Source organism: Calliphora vicina, chromosome 1 (assembly GCF_958450345.1).
Source record: "Calliphora vicina chromosome 1, idCalVici1.1, whole genome shotgun sequence".
Classification (NCBI taxonomy): Eukaryota; Metazoa; Arthropoda; class Insecta; order Diptera; family Calliphoridae; genus Calliphora; species Calliphora vicina.
In genome coordinates this window covers 166,777,121-166,803,124 of record NC_088780.1, presented here as the reverse complement: position 1 = coordinate 166,803,124, position 26,004 = coordinate 166,777,121, and the positions used below count along the sequence as shown (strand labels likewise).

The 26,004-nt window shown below is 29.3% G+C and overlaps 1 protein-coding gene across 2 annotated transcripts in view; it reads left to right on the top strand.

The window, feature by feature from the left end:
- The first annotated feature begins 1,068 nt into the window (after positions 1–1,068).
- LOC135948683 (protein Skeletor, isoforms B/C) overlaps positions 1,069–26,004 on the top strand; it is a 92,259-nt gene continuing 67,323 nt past the window's right edge. The window contains exon 1 of one of the 2 annotated variants that reach the window (XM_065498082.1): positions 1,069–2,129. In XM_065498082.1, the coding sequence (XP_065354154.1) occupies positions 1,886–2,129 (244 nt within the window). In that variant the 5' untranslated portion in view covers positions 1,069–1,885. The remainder of the gene's footprint in view (positions 2,130–26,004) is intronic. The other variant, XM_065498083.1, reaches the window with a different exon arrangement.

The window sequence follows — 26,004 nt, the reverse complement described above, 5'->3', positions numbered from 1 at the left end:
AGATGTATTGGTGAGAGAGCTACCCAGCAAACATAATGTCAAACATTTAAAATAAGAACAAAATAATGAAAGTTTAGATTTAGAATTTTTGTCACATATAACCAATTTATTTAATGAATGTAATTTAAATTTTAAGGAAAAGAAAAAATATGCATTATACGGCCTAAATTCTATTTAATTTTGTATTTATTTTTGACTTTGTTATTATGTGTTCAATTGCAATTGAAACGCTTGTGTTTGCTATGCTTCGTCCAAAAACAACCAACAACAATGCTTAGTAAATGTCTGAAAAAAATGACGATAGTCCATCGCATGTGTTTTCATCGAGAGCTAAACGATGAATGAACAAAAGTTTTTAAAAGAGCGTAACAAATGTGTGTAAATTTTTCAAACAATTGTTGTATGGCGTGAACATTACTGACATAAATACATCAACATTATTTTTTCCTTTTAATTTAACTTTTCTTTTTCAGCTTTTTGTTTGTTTTGTGCATTTTTGCATTTCCGCTTTTGTTGTTGTTACTTACAAAAAAAAAGAAAAACTTTTTTTATATGGAATTAATAAATAAAGTTTGTTGTTTTTTATATCTTTCTTACAACTCTTTCTTTTTTTGTTGTCTTCTTTTGTTGTAGCACGATAAAAAAAGCTTTAGCTTTTTACATGGAGAGCTGCTGGCTAACGAAACTCACCACTGGCAGTTACTCTCTTGATTTAACGGTAACGATGTAGAGGAATGTTGTTTGTTTTGCAAAGCTTGTTGTGGTGTGTGATTTACAACAAATCTGTGTTGGAATTATAAAAATGTGTCTTCAGTCCGAGATCGACCAACAAACCTGACGAGTGTTTTGAAATAAAAGCGGTGCATTAAATGTTGTTTTTTTAAATTTTTTTAATTTTGGCGCAGAGTGGGTTAAACCAACAATAATTATACAAAAAAGCTGAGAAAAAAAAGTGGCAAATTTAATGAGAAAAAACAAAGTTTTTTATTAAAATAAAACCTTCAAAGGTTTAAATTTTTCGTTTCTTTAAGTGGATTTTTTTTTAAACTAAGTGTATTAAATAAGTTATAAAATTTAATATAAATAAATAAAAATATATACAACAAATATTTCATAAAAAATCCTTAAAATATATGAAAAAAGGATATAAAAAAAAGTAAATTTAAATATTTCCTTAATTAAAAAAGTAGAAGAAAAAAAAGAAATAAATGAAAATTAGTGCTAAAATATAAAATATATATTTATGTATACATAAGGATTACACAATTACATACAAATACGCCATTTTGGATTTTTTTCCTTCTTTACTACAACAAAAATAAAAAAGGACCTCCAAACAAAAAAGGAGAAAAGCGAAAAATCAAAAGAGAGAGAGGAGCAGTCAGTTTAACATAAGCAAATAACAAATAAATAAAATGAAATAACAAAAAAAAAAAACACTAAAATAACGGAATAACAGAATAAAACGAGGACTGTATAAAATAAAAGCTTACTCCCTCCCTACCAAGTATCTACATTGAATCAAAACAACGTAAAAATTCCCTAAAACGTAACGAGAAACATGAGAAATTGTTGCCCATAATTTGTGTTTCGTTAAAAAAGGCATAAACAACTTTTGGAATATTATTTTTATTTTATGTTTGTTTTTGTTATTGTTATTATTCCCGCCATCAAAGTGATTCAGATTTAATTAATCATTTGCAAAATCATCCCTACTTCTCTTAACACCCCTCCTACTTTAACTGTAATAAAACAAAAAAAAATTTCGTTTTATCAAGACATTATTATCATCAATAGCTTCTGTTAAAACATTCCTGGTTAGTAGTGACACGTTCTACTTTCCAACATTTATGCCTGCCTAGAAAATCATCTGCACTTTAACGAAATGTTGACTGCTGCTGCTGCATCTACTAGCGAGGGTTTTGGCCAAGGGCTGAACTATGCTTCACAAACTCATCACAAACATCGAAAATTTATGAAAACATCTCGTCAGGTTTCATCAACGACAAGAACACGCCGAAAACCATTTGGATTACTGGTCTTTGCATCTTCCACAAGATGTCTATCATCGTTATCTTATGGATTACTACTGCTTTTTGTCGTTACGCTTAGTTGTTGCGTTAATAACGGTAAGTTGCTATTTTCTAGATACATTCACTTTATTTTATTAATTATAATTATCAGTTTGGATATTAAGTCATGAACTTAGAAGCAAAAGTAATTCTTTAGGTCTTAGATCTAAAGGCGTATTATTAAACAGAGATTTAAACTAAAAACTAATTAAAAATCTTGTGAAATATTTTTAAAAAATTTAACTTTTTAATCTAAAATCTTTAGATGTTCATAATAGTTATTAGACAAATATTTTTTATATTCCTTATTTTATTTTTAAATTTATATACAAAAACTAACTTTTCCATATCAAAGATTCGAAATAATAAATTAATTAATTCAATTTTCAAATTCAAATTTTATATTTTAACCATTCAATTATAGCATTAATTTTTAATATATTTGTGGACTTAATTCCATAGTACTTCACACTTATTGTATTCATTCCTTTAAGAATTTATTCTTTATAGAATAAATTCCTTATTGAATCATACAAATTGTCTCAATTGAGTATAAGAGCATCGAATTATTTAATTCACTAAAATCTTAATTCGAAATTATAAATGTCAGCAATTCATTTCAAAACAAATTCTTTAGCTTCATTTAAAGACTTTATTTGAATAGATTTTATTTATAGTGAATTAATTCATAACAAATGCATTAATCCTTTGAATGGTTAAATTGTTAAATTCTAATCTAATAAAAATTGAATTAAATTATTTTTTCTTTATTGAATTTACTTTTGTTTTTCTTTTAATCATTTACAAAATAAATTTTAAAGCTTTTTGTAATAGATTTGCATTGAAGATGAATTTAATCATTCATTTTTAAAGCTGTTTGGTAATGGATTTGAATTAAAGAAAACTGGTATAATTCAATTCAGAACTAATTCTATAAAGAATGAGTTTTCAAAGGAACGAATTCAATATATTTGAAGTACTAATTAGTTAATTTGATATTGAAAATTTAATAAAGAATTTAGAATTAATTGATTCGAATCTTGAAGACGTTTTTTTTGCTTAGTGGGGTACGTATGGGATATATATCAAAACTTTTTTTGCAAAATCGATTTTTTTCCAAAATGGGCCCTTTTTTAATTTTTGCTTGCTCAAAAGAAAGCTTAGGTCTTTTCCTTTAATAGCTTTTTTTTAATGCGAGTGGGATATATATCAAAATAAATGTTTAGTAACAATTTTTGAGTTAAAACATTTATTTTGATATATACCCCACTCGCTAACCTTGATGCAAATTTCAGCCCGGTCGGAAGACATTGATTTCAAAAGTTGGTTCACTTGACATGAAATTCCCATGTATTAAATCATTTAATTATTTTTCAATTCATTTAGATTCCAATTTAATGAACTTTAGTTTGATTTATATAAGATTGGAATTAAGATAAAGTGAATGAATATTATTATGAATTAACTCCATTCATTATTCATTCCTTTGAAAGATGATAAAAATATTACCATCGCCAAACTTGACGGTCTTATTTGTGTACTTGGGGTTAAGCCTACTTCCCTTGGGCCGTATTACAAATGTTTTTCATCACTGCTCTTAAATTGTATTCAGATCAGGGGTGGAAAAATTGGTACAATTGTACTTTTTTTTGGTACAATTTGATCTTAAAAAGTACAATGGTACACCAATGACTCATTTGGTACAATTTGAAAATTTATTTCACAGTTAATATATTAAAACCAATTTACGAATTTATGTTCTCTATCAATTATACCAAAATATTAACAACAAACCTTTTTAAAATTATACTTATGAGTTTTTGAAATAAAGAAGAAATAGCGGCATTTGACTTATCTTGTCACACTCGTAATTTTAGTGTTTTTCAAACCAAAAAGTATATAAACATATTTAAGCCATTATTATTGCCATTATTTTCTATTGAATATGAATATCCATAGAATTTGTAATTCTTAATGATAGAATTTTTCTGCTGAGGCTAAAAAATGTTAGATGAGTGACAAAAATTCGATAATTTAAACTACAATGCTTCATTATCAACTGAATATCTGAATAAATGGATGTAATGGAATCGATCCAAATTCAATCATTACAACTGTTCATTTGTTCATTGTAATTTTAAAAAAATCCCGAAATTTCACAGCAATTTCTAGTTTTGGTACAATTACAGTCGAAAAAGTACAATTTCTGATGCTGATTGGTACAATTTTTAAATTCCATTTGTCATCCCTGATTCAGATTCATCCGAAAAGAGAACAATATTCCATTTCTGTCTCGACCAGTTTAAATGTTATTTGGCAAAATGTGTTAGAGATCTTTTTTCGGCGCGATAGCAACCAAGACAAGCCTCATTTGTCCTGTGGCTTACAGTTCGAGAACTAATTTCTAATTTTAGATTATTAGGCAGTAATTTATAGAAATTTCTCTTGCTATAAAATAATTTTGTCTTGTGGTAGTTTGACGAGGTCTTCCTCCCAATATTCTTTTTGGTTTAGTCTTCTTTCTTGTATATATTTTAAAGTTTCCATTGTTTAGCACAAAAAATCACATTATTTATGGACGTAGCTTTAAATTTCCAAATATTTTTGCATATATCTCGGATACCAAGTTCATTACGTAGGTATTTCCAACTTAGAAGTTTTGATCGACAATCGATCAACTTTGGAAAAAGAAAAGTTTTAACACGTCATTGAAGAAAATCTGGAAAATATTGCAAAAAAACGTTTATAAATAAAAATAGATAAATTTTTTTTTATATTTGTATTACCCCCTGTCTATACTTGACAAATATTTATCGAAACAATTAATGACGTTTGTTGTCAAGACAAAGTTGTCTGAGCAAAAGCACTAACAATTTTGTCATAACGAAGCAATAATACTAATAAATGGAGACTATACCTGTTATTTTTTTTATCTTAACAACCATTTTGACGTTTATCATGATAAAAATGTATCAGGTATAGACAGGGGGTTATTAAGACATGTCTTATATCAAAGGCAATTGATGACAAGATGTGCTGAAGAAAAGTTGAGCGACGTCGTCTTGAATGTGGTCTTCTGTTAACTTATAGCCGAAGTTTTCATTGTTATGGTGTAAACAATAAACTCATCGACATTTTAGTGACCTTTGTTTGAAATAGTCTTATATTTTCATGCACCTATCATTGAGAAAAAAATACTAGTCTAACACTGACCATAAAGTATACCTATCGAGTCAGAATCAAAACGATGTCCTTCCATTGGTCTGTCCATCTGGCTGGTTTTCCATGTAAATCTTTTGCGGTCGAAAGACGAAGTCTATTGAAATTGGTTTCAATCGAAATAGGACTTTATCGTCATAAATGTTTAATTTATATAGGCATCTACACAAATTTTCACCTAATTTTATGACGATCGGTCCATAATTAGTCATATATCACATATAAGGACCACTTCCGGAAATCCCTTTAACACGCACAAATATTTTACAAGTATTATTATTGTAAAACAAATTAGTTTTATTTCCATAGAAATCATTCTACTAAATTGTTTAGCAATGGGTCCATAATGTGCTCATATACTCGATATAGGGTATTATAGGTTCGGGCTTGATCGATTATACTTTCTCACTAGTTTTTTATAATAATTTAACCCTTAATATGCTAATATAATAGAATACATCACTCATACATGTTATTGTCTTTTTATTATTCCAACAATTTCGGATCGTGATTAAATGACTTCATTTCCAATTAATTTTAAAATTCCACTCAAAACTATTCAATTTAAATCTCTCTAAGCAGCTGTCGGATTTAACTGTTTTAAGAAAACATTCAAAAGCTGATTATGTCATCTTAACATTTTCTAATTCTAAAATATATTTCATTAGAAATGCATTAATAATGCAGATTTTACAATAGATTATCAAAAGCACGTTTATTTGTAGAATTAAAATTAAAATATAACAGACCTTTTAAATGACATTTAAAAAAACCCATCTCCACAGATTGTTTTCATTTTAATAACCAAAAACTATAAACAGAATCATATATCAAACTGAAGGTCATGTTTTCAAGTATGAAATCAATACTCTCTACTATTGATTGCAATCCATGAGATACATAAACTCGTTTGCCTTAATTAGAAATGGCAAACAACTGATTTTAATAACTTTCAAAAGAAACAGAACAGTTTATTTCCACATGCCCACTGTATTCTGTGTCACTGTTCGGTTATTAAGTAGTGTTTTTATTTTTAACTTTCAAAACTTAAAGTTAATTTTCCAAGTGAAACGTCATTGTAAGTGACTTCCATTGAATTTATTCTGAGTTATGTATTTTGAAACTAAATTTTGTTTTTTTTTTTGATTTTTTTTTCGTAAAATATTTAGCACCTTGAAACAATCATGTGAATGAGAAACCTTCATTGTGTTTTGGTGAATGTGGTTTTTTAATTTGTCAATTATTTTTACAATCATAATAATAAAAAAACGAAAAATGTGAAATCGGCAAAATTAACTCAACACAGTTTTACACAGTATTTAAAATTAATAACGATTTACAATTCGTTTAAGTTTAATTGTAGAAACAAAAATTGATTAACAAATATTTAACACTCTAAAATTCTTCAAGTGAATCACACCATTTAAATAGACAATTCGTCAAACAATTTTGAAAGTTTTTCTAATGACTAAACTGCCAAAATTTTATGTCAATTACTTCAGAATCCTTTATTAAAATTTGTTCTACATTTTTCTTTGTATTCCTTTTTTTATATGAAAACTTTTCGGTTTTAGGGGGTGGTGGTATTTCCATGGCTTTGGTGTAGATTCGGTTATTTCGCGGGATCATTCACATACGATCTTACGCTTCGGGTTATTGTAATGGATTAATTTTTCATCGCAAGTAGTGATTCGGTGCAAAAATTATTTTCTTTTATAGCGTCCAATTATCATTTCAGACATGCAAAATCAGCTTTTAAAGTCTGTCGCCTTCAATTCGTATGCTTTGGGATGAATCCTGCTGCTCGCAAAAATTTTGAAATTGCTGCTTGAATAGCTCCCAATGATTTTGCAAGATCTGGTTGAGTTTGACAACAATCTTCATGGAGTAATGCCCCAAATTCTTGGTCATCATAATTTGTTGGCTGGCCAGGGAGATCTTTGTCTTCCGTGTCAAAATCACAGAAGTGGTACAATCATCTCTCGCACGTTGAGACAATCGCCATAAGCTTTGGTGAGAATCTATTCAGAGACACGATTTGCAGAGACACGATTTTGCAAAACTAGGCACACAAATAATTAAAACTAAATTTCAGCTTTAGATGTTTTAAAATACATACACAGAGAAAACTGATTCGTGTTCACAACCGAATTTGGCGCCAATCGAATTTTGTCAGTTGCAAGTACTATCGACAAATTCGATTGCAATAACTGAATAAATACGGTAGACATCACTGTTTTTAAAAATGATTCGGTAAAAATATATATGACTATTGTGAATTATTTTCAAAATTGTTTGACATTTTTTTTATTATTTTTATTGAAAATACAATGAATATTTAACCAAAAAGAAAATCGTAAAACAATAATATAGAAAACAAATACAAACTATTAAAAATACATTCAAAATGTTGAGATTTGTTGCGCGGCTTCGTCCCCATCTTTATTTATGTACAAAAAGGTAAACAGTTGGCCACATCGATACTCTACGGGTCATTTTTTGGATTACAAGACATACAAAATGGATCCAACAGTAATGAAAGAAGACGGGAGAACTTCTACAACGCTTTTGAGGAAAGCCATTATGTAATATTGGTCACAAGATAATATAAATAAATAAGAAATATAATTATGAAATATGATTGTTACATACATATATATGTATGTATATGTAAATATAAATATGTACATAAGTACATAAATTGCAATAGAGCATTTACTCCATGCAATTTACATACATAGTACAGACTCATTGAGATATTGAACTTACTCTAGCATATCCAACGGCTAATCTTAAGAATTTTAAAAGTTTCCTTTAATTGTATTTTTTACATATGTATGCAATTGATTTTATCATAGACAATTTTTTAATTTATTTTCAAGAATGTCAAGCAAACAATTTATCAATTCAATTTTTATATCAGTTGGGAACATCGAATTCAAGTTTTTTACATCACAACCGAATTTTTCAATTACAAACACCAATATTTGGAATATGAACCAAATTTAAACTGAATTAATGTAGGTTGTACCTACTGAATTGACTAAATAAATGTCTACAGACACAAATTGGTAATACCAACTTATGAAACAGTAGTTGGAACCTCAATTCAATTTCAATAATGTTTAGATAATTCTTATTACTGAAAATCTATTAAGTTCAGAGTTTTTTGATAACCACAATAAAATTTCGTCTAAGATTATTAAATTTTTATAATGGGAACCGTTTTCCAACCAATCTATTTTCTGTGTGTATGTTTGAACACATTCTAAAAATTTGAATTTGAAAGAAAATCTAATTACAAGAGCTAGTTTTTTACTTGTTACTTAAACGTAGCTTAACACGCCATTAAGTTAAACCTGAAACAAATTTAGCCAGGCTTTAACCAATGATTGTGTTACTCACTAATGGATCAATCATACTTTTCACTCAAATTTTTTTTTTAAATTTTAACATTGTAAAAGAAAGAAGTAAAATTAAAGTAAATAAAATGTATATTAAAAATTATATTGATGTTAATAAAGCAAATCAAAAATCAACTGCTGTACTAAATTGTTTATTTTATTATTCAGCAGTTTGTGCTTTTGCTGTTCTTACATAGCTCGTCAATAGGGTTTTCATCCCGGGAATTCCCGGTACAAATTTCCCGGGAATTTTGGCAATTTTTCACTACCCGATTCCCGGGATTTATAGTCGGGAATCCCGGGAATTAAAAACTGACGAAAATACATAACAAACAAGTTAGAACTCTATTTTTTTCACCAAAAAACAGTGGAAAGTTTTTACAGTTTATTGCTTATATCTTGGCAATAATAGACCGCTTACTATTATTATTTATTTGGGGTTTTTCGTAAGAAAATTTAAAAAGTGAATTCATTATTTATAGAATTTATTTCTTATTGAATCATTATAATTTCTTTAAATTTCTTCTTCAAATCCATAACAAAATAGCTTCATAAATTTATTAAATTTTTCTTCAATTCAAATCTAATACAAAAAGGCTTAAGACAATTTTTTCAATTAATTTTGTAAATGATTTGATTTAACAAAAATTTAATCATTCAAAGTTTGAATAAATTCTCTTCAAAGTTAATTCAGTTTAAACAAAGGCTTTGAAATGAATCTAAAAAATTAAATATTAGGAATGGATTTAAGGAATAAATTAAGATTTTAGTGAATTAAGCTCAAATTTTATTAATTAATCGAAGCTCTGATATTTAATAAATTATAACACTAAGTTTTTATATGAAATTTGGCTATAATATTCCTAATTTACAGTACCATTATATATTTCGGGAATAGCCGGGTACCCGGGAATGTAGAAAAAAATTTTCCGATTCCCGGGAATCAAAAAAGGTCGGGAAATTAAAAACCCTACTCGTCAATGATGCTCAGTTAAACCTAGATTACATACTAAATAAACAATAAGTGAAAACACACACAATTTAGTTTAAGCTAGGTTTAAACAGAGAATGTAGATTATCTTTATCCCAAAAACTTGCTCTAAACATCCGAAGGTTTAAGTTATGCTAATTTTCAGAATATATTCATTCCTGGTTTTGGTCATAATATTTAGAAATAGAAACATATTTGATCCATTAAAAAAAATTAAAAAAAACTAATGTTTTTATACCCTTCACCTTCGTGAGAAGGGTATATATAAGTTTGTCATTCCGTTTGTAATTTCTACATTTTTCATTTCCGACCCTATAAAGTATATATATTCTGGATTAAACCATGTCTGTCTGTCCGTATGTCTGTTGAAATCAATTTTCTGAAGACCCCAGATATCTTCGGGATCCAAATCTTCAATAAATTTGCTTTCGAGAAGTTTGCTATTTAAAATCAGCAAAATCCGTCCATAAATAACGGAGATATGAGCAAAAAACCGGGACAACCTCGATTTTTTACCTATTTTTGATCTATATCTGGATTACTAAGTCATTAATATAGACAATATGGATATCTAATGGTAGATATTTCAAAGTTCATTGCAACGATGTAGATAAGACCATAGTAAGATGGACCTACAAAGGGGTCAAAATCGGGAAAAATATTTTTTAACCCGAATTTTTTTTTTATCAAAAAATTTTTTTTGTCATAAATTTTTGTTCAAAAAAAAAAAAATTAAAAAAAATTTGAAAAACAATTAAAAAAAAAAAATTTTAGTTTACCTAAAAATATTTAAACAAATTTATTTTAAAGTATAATTTGGTGAAGGGTATATAAGATTCGGCACAGCCGAATATAGCTCTCTTACTTGTTAATATTAGAGTTATGAACAACTTTTAATCAATGTTGGCTACGAATTGGCTATTCAAAACTGTTAAAAGGTAACGGTAACGTTCATTTGGTTTTTTTTATGCAGCGGTATTTGCTGTTATTTCGATAACGGTAATTTCGGTCTTAATTAAAGAACAATAAAGTTTACAAGAACGAAAAATAAGGTGACAAATGTAATATAATTTTCAGTTATCTTTATTTTGATAAATTCATTTATTGAAATCAAACATTTGAACTTAGATTTATTTATAGAAAAGCGGTAACGGTATTAAGAGGTAACGACCCTATTAGGTAACGGTATTATATTATAGAGATAATTGTAATGGAAGTTATTTACGTAATGATAGCTTAGCGGTAATAGTAATTGAGCTGAAAGGGTATTTTAAGGGGAAACGGTTGCTTAGCGGCAACGGTAACGGTTTTTATAAATAAAGAAAGCAATTGTTTTTCAGTATTTTGTTAATATTCACGGACAGATGAGCAATATTTTGTATGTCAGAAAATATAGCCGTCATAATAAATCATTATTAGTTATAGGTTTGCCAATGAATTTGTTAATTACCGACGAATAATAAAATGTTAGTATTAACTATAGTTTATTATGTATAAATTAAAAAGCAATTAAAATGTTTTTTTTTAAGAAAAATTTATATTCAAAAGCTTTAGCTAATGACATGGAAAATTTCTTTTAATTATCTACTACACCTATTATTATTATTGTTTAATTTATTTTATTTTTACAGTTTTCTTTGAAATCTTATTAGGAACGTTACCCCAGTTATTAATCACGGCAACTCTGTTGTCCACTTTAGGGGCTCAGTTTTTGGTTGTCAGTTATTTATGCAAAACAATAATAACAATCAACATATTTTGTAATATTTTATTTTTAATACCTATTTAAATTTAAATACATACGAATTTGCTTCTTTTTTTTGATTTGTTTGCTTTATGAATAAAACTGCCAATTAGCAGTTCGTTGATCTCTTTTAACTGGACCTTAAATTAAAACATAAACATTATTTAATTTTGCGTTGAACAAACAAATGATGGGACCAACTGTTACCGTTTTAAATAAATTATTATATTTTCTTGTTTTGCATTTCATCTGTGTGTGTGTTTTTTTCCACCAAATTATCTCTCAATAATAATCATTAATTTGACTAAATCCTGTTTTGCTTTCAAATTTAATTGGTCACATTAATTACACAAGTTTACGAAAAAAATATATTTGCCCAATTCACAATTGATGTCGTAGTGTTGTAGCATTGTATGTCATAAATATTTTTCAAACATACAACGATACGACGCTACTACACCAATTGTGAATTGGGCAATTTTTATTTTTGATCATTGAATGAAGCATTTTTAGAAAGACTGGGTACGGTAGTTGATTAAATCAACGCCACTTTTTTGACAGATCTATCCTAAAAATTTATTTATTAAAATATGTGAGGAAAAAATTATGTTTAATTTTTATCAAAATTTGAATTTGATTATTTTTCACGGCTATGCTGCTTAAGATTTTGAAAAATAAGTTTTCACGTGTTGGTTTAGAGTTTAGTAGATAAAAAATTTAGTTTTTAGAAACAAATTATAGAACTATTATGAAAGATTTTTGGGAAAACCAAAATAAAGTCAAGGAAAAAACTGAAAATTTAAAAATTTAAACTTAAATATCTCTTAAGGTATAAGAGATAACTTAGTATAATAAACAGGATATTTTATTGGGTGTATGACTGATAAATGCGGAATATACAATAGATGGCGTATTTTTTGAAAGCTTATATTAATGGGTTCCATCGGTTTAAGCGTGCGAGAGATGGTTTGTTCGGTTCAGAAGTAGTGATTTTCACCCAGGCCAGCCAAAAAAGTTTGAAGATCAAGAATTGTGGTCCTTACTCAATGAAGATTTTTATAAAACTAAACAAGAGCTGGGCATTCACCTTCTATGTGAATGCCCAGCATTACAAGAGCATAGACTACTACATCTTCGTAGAGCTCTTTTCCATGATCTGGACTGTCTCAGAGATGTGTCACTAGTAAATATGATCAGATTTATTAGAAGTACCGGTTGGTTCCCACGGGGACCACAGGAATCACAGTCAACGAAATTAGGGAGGGAAACTATTCTCACTTTATGTACGAATTTTCAGCATAAGGGAATAGTATTTCTAAGGGCTAAATTGCGAGCAACCCACGTAAACTAACCTAACCTAAACAAGAGCTTGAAAAATCATTGATAGCTACTGAAGCAGTAATTTCGAAACGTTAGCAAGCAGCAGGATTCATCCAAAAGTTAGTAAATTGAGTACCATACGAATTGAAGCTCTTGAAAGACGATTTTGCATATCTGAAATGATGCATAAATAATTTTTGCACCGAATCATTACATGCGATGAAAAATGGATTGATTACAATAACAAGAAGCCCGGCCAATCAGTCGAATTGACACCAAAGCCAAATATCCACGGAGCTAAGGTAATGTTCTGTATTTGGTGGGAGCAAAGGGGTCCTGGGGCTGCTGAAATCTGACCAGAACATCACATGGAACCTGTACCGATCGCTGCTGATTCGTTTGAAGCGAGCATATGCCAAAAAACGCCCAGAATATGCGGCCAGACATGAAATCGTAATATTCCATTATGACAACGCTCGGCCACATATTGCAATTTCTGTTTAAAACTATTTAGAATGATGTGGTTGGGAAGTTTTGCCTTACCCGACTACTATTTGTTTCGATCGATGCAGGCGCTCTCTCTCTCTCTCTGGGATACGATTTACTTTGAAACAGAGTATCCTATATTGACTTGATTCGTTATTGGCCTCAAAAGATTAACAGTTATTTTGGCTTCAAAATAAAAGCTAAAAATTTTAAAAAATCCAGGATTTTTAAGTCATATTTGTTTTATAACGTAAATTCATTTCCAATAGGGTGTTCACAAACTCCATTTTATGAAAGCTTGAATCCTCCTGTATGATTTGTTAGAACATCATTTTGCAATCGGAACAATAGTTTAGAATAGACAGATTTATAGCCACTTTACTTGCGATCGACCCCTTAGTGCCGGATTTGAAGGGAATTATCAGAGTTTTTTGGACCTAGGAGACTATAGTTGGAGTGTCATAAGGGAGACACATGAAAATATTTATAAAATCAGAATTAATTCTTTTATTTTGAGTATTTTATTTCTTAACCCGCCAAAGGCGACCTATATGTTTGTAAGATCGGGTGTTAAAAAATTATTTATTCTCCGTTATTGCATTTGTGAATTTTAATATTGATGTAAAGGAGCTTAAATTTATTAAATATCTTCGTTCTTTTGTCAAAGAGCATACTTTTTAAAAGTAAATGAACAATTATCTAGTGGATTTCAATTGAAATCTTTGTCAAAATCTATATCGTTTACATCGCTGTTTTCTGACATTTAGCAAGATTTAAAAACACGCAGATTTTTTTATTATAATTTGTATTTTCCTATGTATCACTTAACTTTTATTCATATTTGCACCCATTGAAGATATTTTTCAAACGCTAAAATTTGTCCGCACTTTTATATTATTTTATTATTTTTTCTACTGGTACTGAGTAGATTTCCCTAAAATCTAGTCACGAAGTAGATTTCAATCTCGTCAAAATAACTAGATTTGGCTCGAAATCTCTTATTTACACCGAGGCGAAATCTAAAGGATTTTAATTGAAATCTTGTTCAAAATCTATACCGTTTACACCGCTGTTTTCTGACATTTAGCAAGATTTCATTTAATAACAAAAACAGCTGACTAACAAAACCCGCAGTAAATAAGTAAATTTTTAGTATTATAATTTATAAATTTAACTTTTATTCATATTTGCATCCATTGAAAATATTTATCAAACGCTAAAATTGTTTCGCACTTTTTATATTATTTTTTTTATTTGTATCTGTCAAATTTTACTTGTACAGTGCTGTATTTTTTAGTCCGTTATGAAGAAATTCACGGTTGCATCACTTGGTACTGAGTAGATTTGAGGAGATTTCCCCAAAATCTAGTCACGAAGTAGATTTCATTTTGTATGGGAAATCTCGTCAAAATAACTAGATTTGGCTCGAAATCTCATATGTACTAGATTTCGCTTCGGTGTAAATGCACTATAAAATCTAGTCACGAAGTAGATTTCTATCGTCAAAATAACTAGATTTGGCTGGAAATCTCTTATGTACTAGATATTGCTTCGGTGTAAATTCAGTATTAGTGCGTGAGAGCGGCATTAGCGGGTTAATAAATTTCTCAAAAGTTTGGCTTCCTGGATTATTATCAATATTTTTCTCGAATCTAGGGCTTAAAATAACAAACCCAGTTATGTTTCACATCATGAAAATAAACCTTGTAAACTAGTGTTATCAAAGAAATTAATGTTTAAGTTTTAAAACAAATAACTAGCTGGAGTAGAAGAGATGTAGTTTATTTTTAGCCAAACATTTATTTTATTATTATATTAAGGGGAAAAAAACTGTTGTATCAATATAATTAGAAGATGACTGGTGTGTTTTAAGAAGAGATTATGTTAATTAACTAGTCATCGACCCCAAACAAAAAAAAATCCATGAAATTAAAAGAACATGCTAACTAATTGTTCCGGAACTTTCAAATACTTTCAAAAATTTCCATTGATATGACATCAACATGATTTTTAAATATGTATATTAATATTAGATAATTAAACAAAAATCAAAATTTTCCTTTTCTTAAAAAATAAACTGCAGCTTTTGAATGAAATGTTGCGTATTTAATTTCAAAATCACGATTTGTTCACTACTGTTTTGACCATGAGTTCAATTTTCAAATATTTCAAAAACTCAAATTCATACAAATTTCGTTTAAAAAAAACTACTTTTACTTGCACTTGTAATTCTGTATGCACATGCAATTGTACTTTCCATTTTTGTTTTTATTTAGCCAATTTATTATGTGCATATTGAGTACAATATGCACATGTTATTGGGTACCTTTCATAAAGTACCAAAAGTAATAAAAAAAAAATAGCTTGTTGCATTGGCAGGCAGGCTAGCTGGCTGGCAGACATATCAAGTAACGATTACTTAATGAAGTTTACATCAATGCTAACGTGAGATCTTATTTTTAAAAATTTCGTTTTAGTTTTTATTGTTACTACTACTAGGTAGTAGTAGTAGTTGTTTTTGTTGTATTCATTGTTTTTACATTGAACATAATTTGTTTTGACTTCATTTAGTTACACATTGTTTGTTGCACTATTCCGTACTGGTTTAAAGCCGGTAAATCCGGTTAAAACTCAATGACAATTAAAATAAAGCAACAGGCAAATAAATAAAATTTCGTCAATGAAGTAAGTATTATTGCATCACACACTTTTTGTGTTAAATATAAAAATAAAAAAAAAACTATAACAATGTTTGAAAGCAAAAAAATAATGTACTACCAAAACTAAATATATAAATAGTAGTAGTAGTAGTAGACAAATGAATGCTGAACAACGCCTACCAAACAAACTAAAAAAAGGTAATTTATTGAAAAAGTAGTTTATAAATTTAATGCCATCATTGGTTTTGAAAGTTACTAACAAAAATTCATATATACAGATACAGATATATTTTATAACTGTTGCATATTAATAGATACTCTTAGTTAGTTGGTTATGTAGATACATTCATAGATACCACCACCACCACTTGCTTAAAAGCATAAAATGTATTAAAATATCGTTTCTATGCTGCTACTTCTACTTAGTACGATTGCGATTGCTTCGAATGCATTCGATAGCCATTAACCAGCTGACTAGTTAATTGCTATTGACCAACCGATCGACCAGTTGACCAACTTGATCAAGCATAAACTATGCAATGATGATGTTAATTTATTGTTAATGTTACTGGCATAACTAAAGATTTTATTTGCTTTGAATTTTTACCATTAAGCTACTCATTCACATTGTGAAAATATTTGATGAAATAAGAAGTATGATCCCAAATCATCGATATTTTAATTTCCTTTGAACAAATATTGAAATATTCATAACTAATTACACTGTGCCTCAAAAAAAACCAGCCTCAACAATTCCAATGGGAAATGAAAGTAGATCATTAAGTAAACTGAACTGCCAAAGGGTTTTGAAAAGTTTGCTCGAATTTCATTTTTATGGCCTCTTGAAGTTGGGTAATTTTTGATAATTTTTTACATTATGAGTCAGACGAACAAGGTGAACGCTACCACCAAATTGCTATTCCATTTGAAATAAGGTAAAATTATTTATTTATATTGATGACATACATATATTTGTGAAACAAATTATACATAACGAGGGAAAAAGTCGCCAGATTCCGTTCTAGCGAAAATTTGTTGGTGGAGTAAAAACTTATTTATAAACCATGAAGAAATAAATCAAGATGATAATGGAGGTAATTTAGAGAGTGAAGCAGAAATGGATTCGGCCTCTAAAGATGAGAGTGACGATACCCAGAATTTACAGCTTCCATCAACATCAAAAATACTTCGAATCATATAGTTTAAAATATTTATATTGGTTCCAGTGAACAAAATGGCAAAACTGAGTTCCTTATAGAAATAAAACTTGTTAAATACATTTCAATAAAATAAAAAAAAATTTTAAAAAATGTAAAAATATTCAGATCACATTCTGAAAATAAATTGTAGTATTCAATAGAATCAGATTCTTTTGAATAGTTTTAAATTTGTCTAAAAAAAGACAATGAATGTCATGTAGTGCATTTTAATCCAAAATTGATAATTTATTTATATTTGACCACGCCTATACCGCCCACCATTTGTTGAAATAAAGGAAAAAATATATTTTTCCACATTGGATTCAAGGCAACAATAAGTACGCACAATTACAGACCATTAAATATTTTTATATATTTATACGTTCATAGTGTAAAAAATTATCAAAAATGGCCCAACTTCAAGAGGCCATAAATATGAAATTCGAGCTAACTTTTTAAAACCCTTGGCAGTTTTGTTAAGTTAATGGTGAACTTTCATTTCCCATTAGAGTAGTTAAGGCTGGCGGTGACCCGAAATTTGTTGCATAGTGTTATTTGACTAAACCAGTTGAAATTCAACAAGTAAGAGAGCTATATTCGTCTGTGCCGAATATTATATACCCTTCAACAAATTATACTTTTTAATTTATTCATTTATTTTTTAATATTTTTTTTTTAATTTTTAAAAACTATTTTTTTTAAAATTTCGGGGTAAAAAATATTTTTACCGATTTTGACCCATTGTAGGTTCGACTTACTTTGGCCTTGTATATGCCATTGCAAAGGTTCTTGAAATATCTATTATTGCACAGAGAAAACAGATTCGTGATAGCAACCGAATTTGTTGCCAATCGAATGATTCTGTCTTAGTGACCGAATTTTACAGTTGTGGCTACAATATTTTGGAAGGGGCAACTAAAGTTTGGTTGCCTCAACTGAAATTCTTCTTTATCAACTGACTTTCTGTTGTTAGAACTGAAAAATTCTATGTGTGCAAACGAATCATTCGATTGGCAACAAATTCGGTTGCTATCACGAATCTGTTTTCTCTGTGTGGATATCCAGATATAGTTAAAAAAAATAGGTCATCTCAGCCATTTGTAGGCCGATTGTCTCGATTGTAAATATCCACCGTGTCGGAAGAATTCACCATGAGTTGCAAGTGTATATATAAGTTTTTCATTCCCTTTGTAATTCATAAATTTTTCATTTGCGACCCCACAAGGTGTATATGTATATTCGGGATCGTTATAGATAGCGAAGTCGATATAGCCATGTCCTTCTGTATTAACTTTCCGTAGTCCCCAAATAACTTACATACTCGATTCATACATCAATATATCGGGAATTCTTCCGATAAAATCGGCCCACAAATGGCTGAGATATAAGGAAAAAATCGGGACAACCTCGATTTTTGGCCTATTTTTGATCTATATCTGGATTATCAAGTCAGTAATATAGACAATATGGATATCTAATGATATACAGTGAGAAGCATAAGTCAAGGTACCCAATGTAATCTAAACAATTTCCTGAATTTTATAAAAAAAAATATAAGAAAGTGCGTGATGAATTTTATTTAGTCAATTGATTTATTGATTATTTTATTAAAAAAGTAAAAAAACATTTCTATATTTAACAAAAGAAACAAAAAATTCATTTAAATTTGTGATAAACCCACATTTTAATGCCGCAAAATTCTAGGTACCCTGAAAAAACAGAATAATAATTAAAATTAAATATTTGGATAAGATGTTAAAAAATTTACCTAATATTTGGTTGGATATCCTTTAAGTCGAAGGATCTCATTTAGACGGTTTGGCATGGAATATACAAGTTTTTTCGTATAATCTGGCAATATTTGTTGCCATTCAGACATAAGAATGCTTTTGAGCTGGGTTTTGTTTGAAATTTTATGGTTGCGTATTCGTTTTTCTAAATGATCCCACAAGTTCTCTATCGGGTTCATATCAGGACTCTGAGGAGGTGTTTTAAGCATGTGTGGAGTGTTGTATGCAAGCCACATCTTGACGTCAGCAGCTGTGTGTTTTGGATCATTGTCCTGTTGGAAATAGTAATCATTACTAATGTTTAATTTTTCTGCACTTTGGGCGAGATTATTTTTAAGAATGTTTAGGTACACTGTTTTATTCATTGTTTCCTCTATGAAAACCAAATTACCCACACCAGCTGCTGACATACACCCCCATACCATGATACTAACACCTCCATGTTTTACAGTTTTACGTGTATTCTTCGGATTGAGCTCTTCATTTTTCTTTCTCCATACCAAGGCACGTCCGTCAGAGCCAAAAATGTTATATTTTGATTTTATATTGTTTTGGTTTTATATTCATTTGCGAAATCTATTCGCTTTTTTCTATTTGTTTCATTGATGAAGGGCTTTTTTCGTGATGTACGAGCATTGTAACCAGCTCTTTTGATCGATCTGCGCACTGTGTCTGCGGAAACACTTTTATCCAGAGACTCCTTCAACTCCGTAGCAATCTTTGGTGCACTTATAAAAGGATCATTTTTTATTAAAGCTACTATTTTTCTTTCTTCTCTGGCACTTAATTTTCGAGGACGTCCAGATCTTGGCTTGTTTTCAACCCTTTTTTCATTTTTAAAACGATTTATTATTTTTTGCACGGTTGACTTACTTTTTCCTATTATAACTGCAATTTGAGAATAAGATTTCCCCATTTTATGGTTATTAATTATAATATTGCGCTCCTCGATCGAGAGTTCTTTTCGCGGCATTTTAGTAAAACAATTTTACATAAAACAAGCTTATCTATTGCTCTTTATAAAGAATATTTTTTGGTGCATTTATAATTCACCGTTATAAATTTTAAGAAGGTAAAAAAAAGAAAATAACGTTGCCAATACTTTTATCCAAAATATGTATTTTGCAGGGTACCAAGACTTTTGCTGTGCAAAAATATAGACTTGCCAGATACTTTGTCATATTTTTCGCTTGTTCTTTTGTGTAGAGGAGTAATTTTTTTCCAAAATATAGTACTGAAGTATATTTTGCAAAATTTAAATATGAAACAAAAATTTCCTTACTTATATTTCAAAAAAAATTTAGAAACTATTTACTTATGCCAAGGTACCTTGATTTATGCTTCTCACTGTATATATATTTCAAAGTCCATTGCAACGATGCATATAAGACTATAGTAAGTTGGACATACAATGGGTCAAAATCGGGAAAAATATTTTTTAACCGAATTTTTTTTTTCATCAAAAAATTTTTTTTCTCAGAAATTCTTTTTCCAAAATAAAAAATTTAAAAAAAAACTATAAAAAGAACTTTAAAAAAAATTGGAAAAAACTAAAAAGAAAAAATTTTAAATTGTTTTTAAAATTTTTTAAAAACAAAATTTTGTTTACCTAAAAATATTTCAAAAAACTTATTTTAATTATTTATAAGTATAATTTATAAGATTCGGCACATCCGAATAAGCTCTCTTATAGGGTTCTATAAGTCGATTGTTCGAACAATCGACTATTTCCTGAAAAAAGTCGAAAAGTCGAAATCGACTTTTTGGTCGGAAAAAAGTCGAACAATCGATTATGTTATCTCAAAAGTCGAATAGTCGAAAATAGTCGATAAAAGTCGAAAAAAGAACCCTACTCTCTTACTTGTTTTTTTTTAAACTTATAGAAATTAGATATTTCTCAATATTAATTTTGGTTTTTTCAACATCAAGTTGTATTTTTTCAATTTAAATTTTCTGAATATTAATTGGGATTGGTTTTTTCCCTCAATATTTAATTAAATTTCGTAATTTTAATTTGTATTTTCTCAATTTCGATTGGATTTTTATCAATATTAATTTGCTACTCTGAATTTCAATTTATCTTTCTAATATAAATTGGTTTTTCCTCAATATTGAGCTGCCTTCCTGAATTATAATTTATATTTTCTTAATATTATTGAGTGTATGACTTAAAAATGCGGGATTATTTAAAATGTTTAGCTTTTATTTTGAAACATTTGTACAATACTAATTTATTCAAAGTATTGGCCCATATTTATGGGAACATATGGATTCCGAGTAAAAAGAACTGCTCATCTTTTGAGGCCAAGAACGAATCAAGCCAATTTCGGATACTCTGTTCCAAAGTGAAACGTATCGCAGAGACAGCGTTCTGCATCGATCGAAACAAATAGTAGATGGACAGGGCACGGTCTGGACTATAAAGCGGTTGAGGCAAAACTTCACAACCATTTCATTCTAAGACCTAACTCAGTTGTCAAAAGCCTAAGTGGTGAGAATGTATAAGTAAAAAAAACTATGTGAAAGCAAACGCAACACTCGTATGTGTAATTTTTTTGTTTGAGTTTTTTTCTAGTTTCCGTACTATGTGTATTTCTCTATGGATGGAATGTCAAACTATATTTTTAGCTGACTCTAGAAATATCATGATGAGGAATTATATAAATCAAAAACCTACATGTCAATTACGTTTGTATCTATAACTGTTTAAGTATCGAAAATCAGACATTTTGTAATCCCAACAATTGCAATGTAATGTAACTTTTTTTTTTCTACTTATGTTGACATTTTTTCATTCCAATTTTGTGGCATTTTTCCACCAACATTTGCGAGCATATTCGAACGTGTATTTTCCAGTGTTTTAAAGAAATCACGTAGTGATTTTTCGTAAATATTGTCTCATCTTTGCTCACACAAAGTTATTGTAGAAAGCAAAAAAATAATAAAAAATAATATAGAAAATAATACAAAGAGTTCAGTGAATACGATTGTAAAATACAATAAAACAAAACAATCAAATAGAATCTGTTAAATACGTCTGCATGATTTTTCAGCAGCTTTAAAAGGCCTAAAACGCAAATAACAAACAACAGACAACAAAAGCAGAAAACTACCAAACTACACGTATTTACACGTACTCTTACGTATGCACAAACATACTAAATACGTTTATAGTTATGTACGAAACACCCAACAGTATCAGTCGGTTAGTGAATCAGTCAGTCAACCAGTAAGACACAAACGACAGACAGACGGACAGACAGACAGTTGATCATTTGTGTCTTATGCGCGCGCACTACTCACTCTAGTACTACGAGGTATTATTTGTTTGTCTGCTGCTGGCTGCCTACAAGCCCACTGACCCGGCTGCCTTATTTCTCCTCCTACTCCTCCTGCCACCCTCCCTGTAACCAACCATTCATACATTGACTCCATTTAATTTTGCGTCAGATGCATTCAAAAGCATAAAACAATGGATGGGTTAAATGTTTACATTTTTTTTCGGGTTTTTGTAGCTTTTTTCGTTTTCTACTCGTACGAGTTTTAATATTTTTTTGGTAGTTTACATTGGTACATAAAGCGTGTAACTTTGTCTATATTTAAGCTAATGCGAGGATTGTGTGTTAAGTAGACAACCATACCAAACTAGACTAAAATAGCTATTTAAAGTTAAACTTTCTAACTGTCTAAACTTGGATCTACAATATTTCCAATTGTATATCACAATTTTCCAATTAAATTTTAAAAGTATTTCAGAATTTTCTGCTTATATTTCAGAAACTTCCATTAGAAATTTCAGAACGAACGAATCAAGCCAATATCGGATACTCTGTTCCAAAGTGAAGCGTATCCCAGATAGAGAGAGAGTTCTGCATCAATCGTAGCTAATAGTAGTCTGACGGGACACTTCACGACCCAAACACTTCATTCAAAATACTTTTTAAGAGGTATTGCAACATGTGGCCTAGCAATGTCATGATGGCTACGTTTATGTCTGGACCCATATTCTGGCCGATTTTCGGATAATGCTCGCTTCAAACGAATCAATTGCATTCGGTACAGGTTCCCTATGATGGTCTGGTCTGATTTCAGCAGCTCATAACACAGGCCAACAAAATCGGAAAAATTTTAGAGGCCTTTTAAACCACGACACAATTTTGATGTATTGTGGTTCCAGTAGTGGTCAAAATTTTAAATTCTATAGAGAAGTTTTTTTTTAAATTTTTTTTTTTTCAAATTGTGAACTTTTGTACATGTTTCTCCACATAATTTATGATACCTCAAAAAGTGTTAGTCCGATATTATTAAAATAAACTTAGAAAAGTTCAGATTTACACAAGTTTTAATCCGTTTATATATTGGGTTTCTATCGGCTCAGTAGTTTCGGAGTTATAATAACAAATTGAAGCAAAAAAATTTGATTTCACATGAAAATTACAAATTTTTGGGTTTTAAAAAAATCATGAAAAATCGAAAACGGCAGAAATTGTTCAGGTTTATTGCTTTATCGTAAACCCACATATTATAGCAACAAAATGAGATATCGATCATAAAAATCGATTGATTCTTTTCGAATTTATTCACAACTAGTTGACCGCCCCGGCTTCATCCGGGGCATATTTCACTAAGCTACAAGTTCACAATTACAAGTGTTTTTGCCTGTAAAATTGTGAACTTGTGAATAATTGTGTTTCATCAAAATACAATTACAAGTTTGTAGCTACAAGTGAATTTTACAAGTCACAAGTCTACAAGTCATACTTCTACAAGTGGTTTTGTTTCACTAAACTAAATTTGCACTTGTACACTTGTAGAATTGTAGAAAAAAAGCTTAGGGTCGACGGAGACCCTCAGAAATATTTTACAAGTTACAAGTGAATGATAAATTGAAATAAAATTTGATTTTTAACTATTTTTTAATAAAAATTAGTTAAAATAAACACAAAATCCAAAAATTTTAATATTAATTAGGATGTGGTTACATTAATATAGAAAGGCCCTAACTCTAAATATGATATATGAGTGGACCATTTATCGAAATAATCGAAAATCTGGGCTTATTAAAATAGGTTTTTTTTAAATAGGTTTCCTATATACAGAAGTCCACCTAATTTTAAGGCGATTGATGTAGGGTATTATATGGTCGGGCTTCAACGACTATACTTTTTTACTTGTTTTTTTTTTGCTTTTGGGAATAGCCACTTTGGAAATCTAAACATATATAGACAATTCTAAATTAGTACCCAAAATTGCAAAAGTATTTGTTTTTATCAGTCCCCACATATTTTCCGATAGATTGGGTATTTACAAGTAAGAGAGCTATATTCGGCTGTGTCGAATCTTATATACCCTTCACCAAATTATACTTCAAAGTACAAATTTTAAATATTTTTAGGTAAACAAAATTTGTTGTTTATTTAATTTTTTGGAAAAAAATATTTTTCAAATTTTTTTGTTTTTTAAATTTTTTTGCGTTTTTATAGGATATTTTAGCATTTTGAGTAATAATAAATAAGAATTTTAAAATTAATATCACAATATATATGTACTAGAACTTGTAATTGTAGAAATTGTAGTTTACAAGTGCAAAAAGCTACAAGTGTTGTGAAAATCTTAATGAAACACAATTCATCAGCACTTGTAAGAATTAGACTTGTAATTGTAACTTGTAAACTTGTAGAATTGTAGTTTAGTGAAATAGGCCCCCGGTAGCATTTACTAATGTTAGTTCTTCAAGTTTCTCCAACCCACGCACATTAGCCTGTTCTTATTTATTTGCAAATAAAATATCTAAATTTGTACTGCATACTTTAGGGAGCTTTTTTATTACAGTTGACTGGACTCACAAAAAAAAGAAGTTCCGAGTTTTACCCGGAATTTGAATGAAAATTTCGAATCGAATAAAAAAAAATCAGCCAAATCGCTTCAGCCGTTCTCACGTGATGACATTACATACATGGACAATTTCATTTTTATATATATAGATTAAGTGAATTATCTCATTGTTTGATATATCACATAAAATTGAGTAGTTAATGTTCCATTTTCCCCATTCTATGTACAAATTTTCACATACAGTGAGCCTCAAAAGTGAGTATACACCAACAAATATTTGATTTTTTTTAAGATAATGAAAATCCTAAAACTTATTCATCGAGATTGAGTTGAATAATAGATTCGGTTGTGAAAAAAAAAAGATTTAAGTCGGACTATAATGATTTTCATGATCCGAAAAAGATAAAGAAATTCGCTTCTGAGGCTGTGTGTATATATTACGTTTTAATCGGCTAAGTAGTTTCGGAGTTATAATAACAAATTGAAGCAAAAAATATATTTTTTACGTGAAAATAGCTAATTTTTGTGTTTTAAAACACTCATGGAAAACGACAGAAATTGTTCAGATTTATTGCTTTATCGCAAAGCCACATGTAATGAAACAATCCACCATAAAAATCGATCGATTATTTTAGAATTTATTCACAATTAAGTGAATTCACTCAATTTCAGAGTTATCATAAATTATGTGGAGAAACATCTAAAAAGTTCACAATTTTAGAAAAAAAAATTTTAAAAAAATCTTTCCATAGAATGAAAAATATTACCATTTTTGTACTTAGGTAACCATTATGCCTTTTTTTTGCTGTTGACTTGTGTAATAAATAGGACCCTTGTGCCTCCCACCAAATACAGGGAATTACCTTAGCGCCATGGATATTTGGTTTTAGTATTGATTTGTCTGGTCTTGTGAAGCCCGGCCACATACGATCTCTTAAGATTCGGGTTATAGTAATGGATCCATTTTTCATCGCAAGTAATGATTCGGTGCAAAAATGATTTTCTTTTATTCATATGGTATCCAATTTGCCTGCTTTTGGATAAATCCTGCAGCTCGCAAACGTTTTGAAATTTCTGCTTGAGTAGCCCCTAATGATTTTGCAAGCTCTTGTTGAGTTTGAAAACAATCTTCATGGAGTCCAGTCATACATCCAATAAAAAGTTTAAACTGTTTACACTGCAGATTACTTAGGGATGGTAAAGTGAAATTTTAATGTATTCTTGATTACCTGAAATCTGACCAATTATGTCCGAATATGACAAAGTTCGTAGGGCATAAAATGT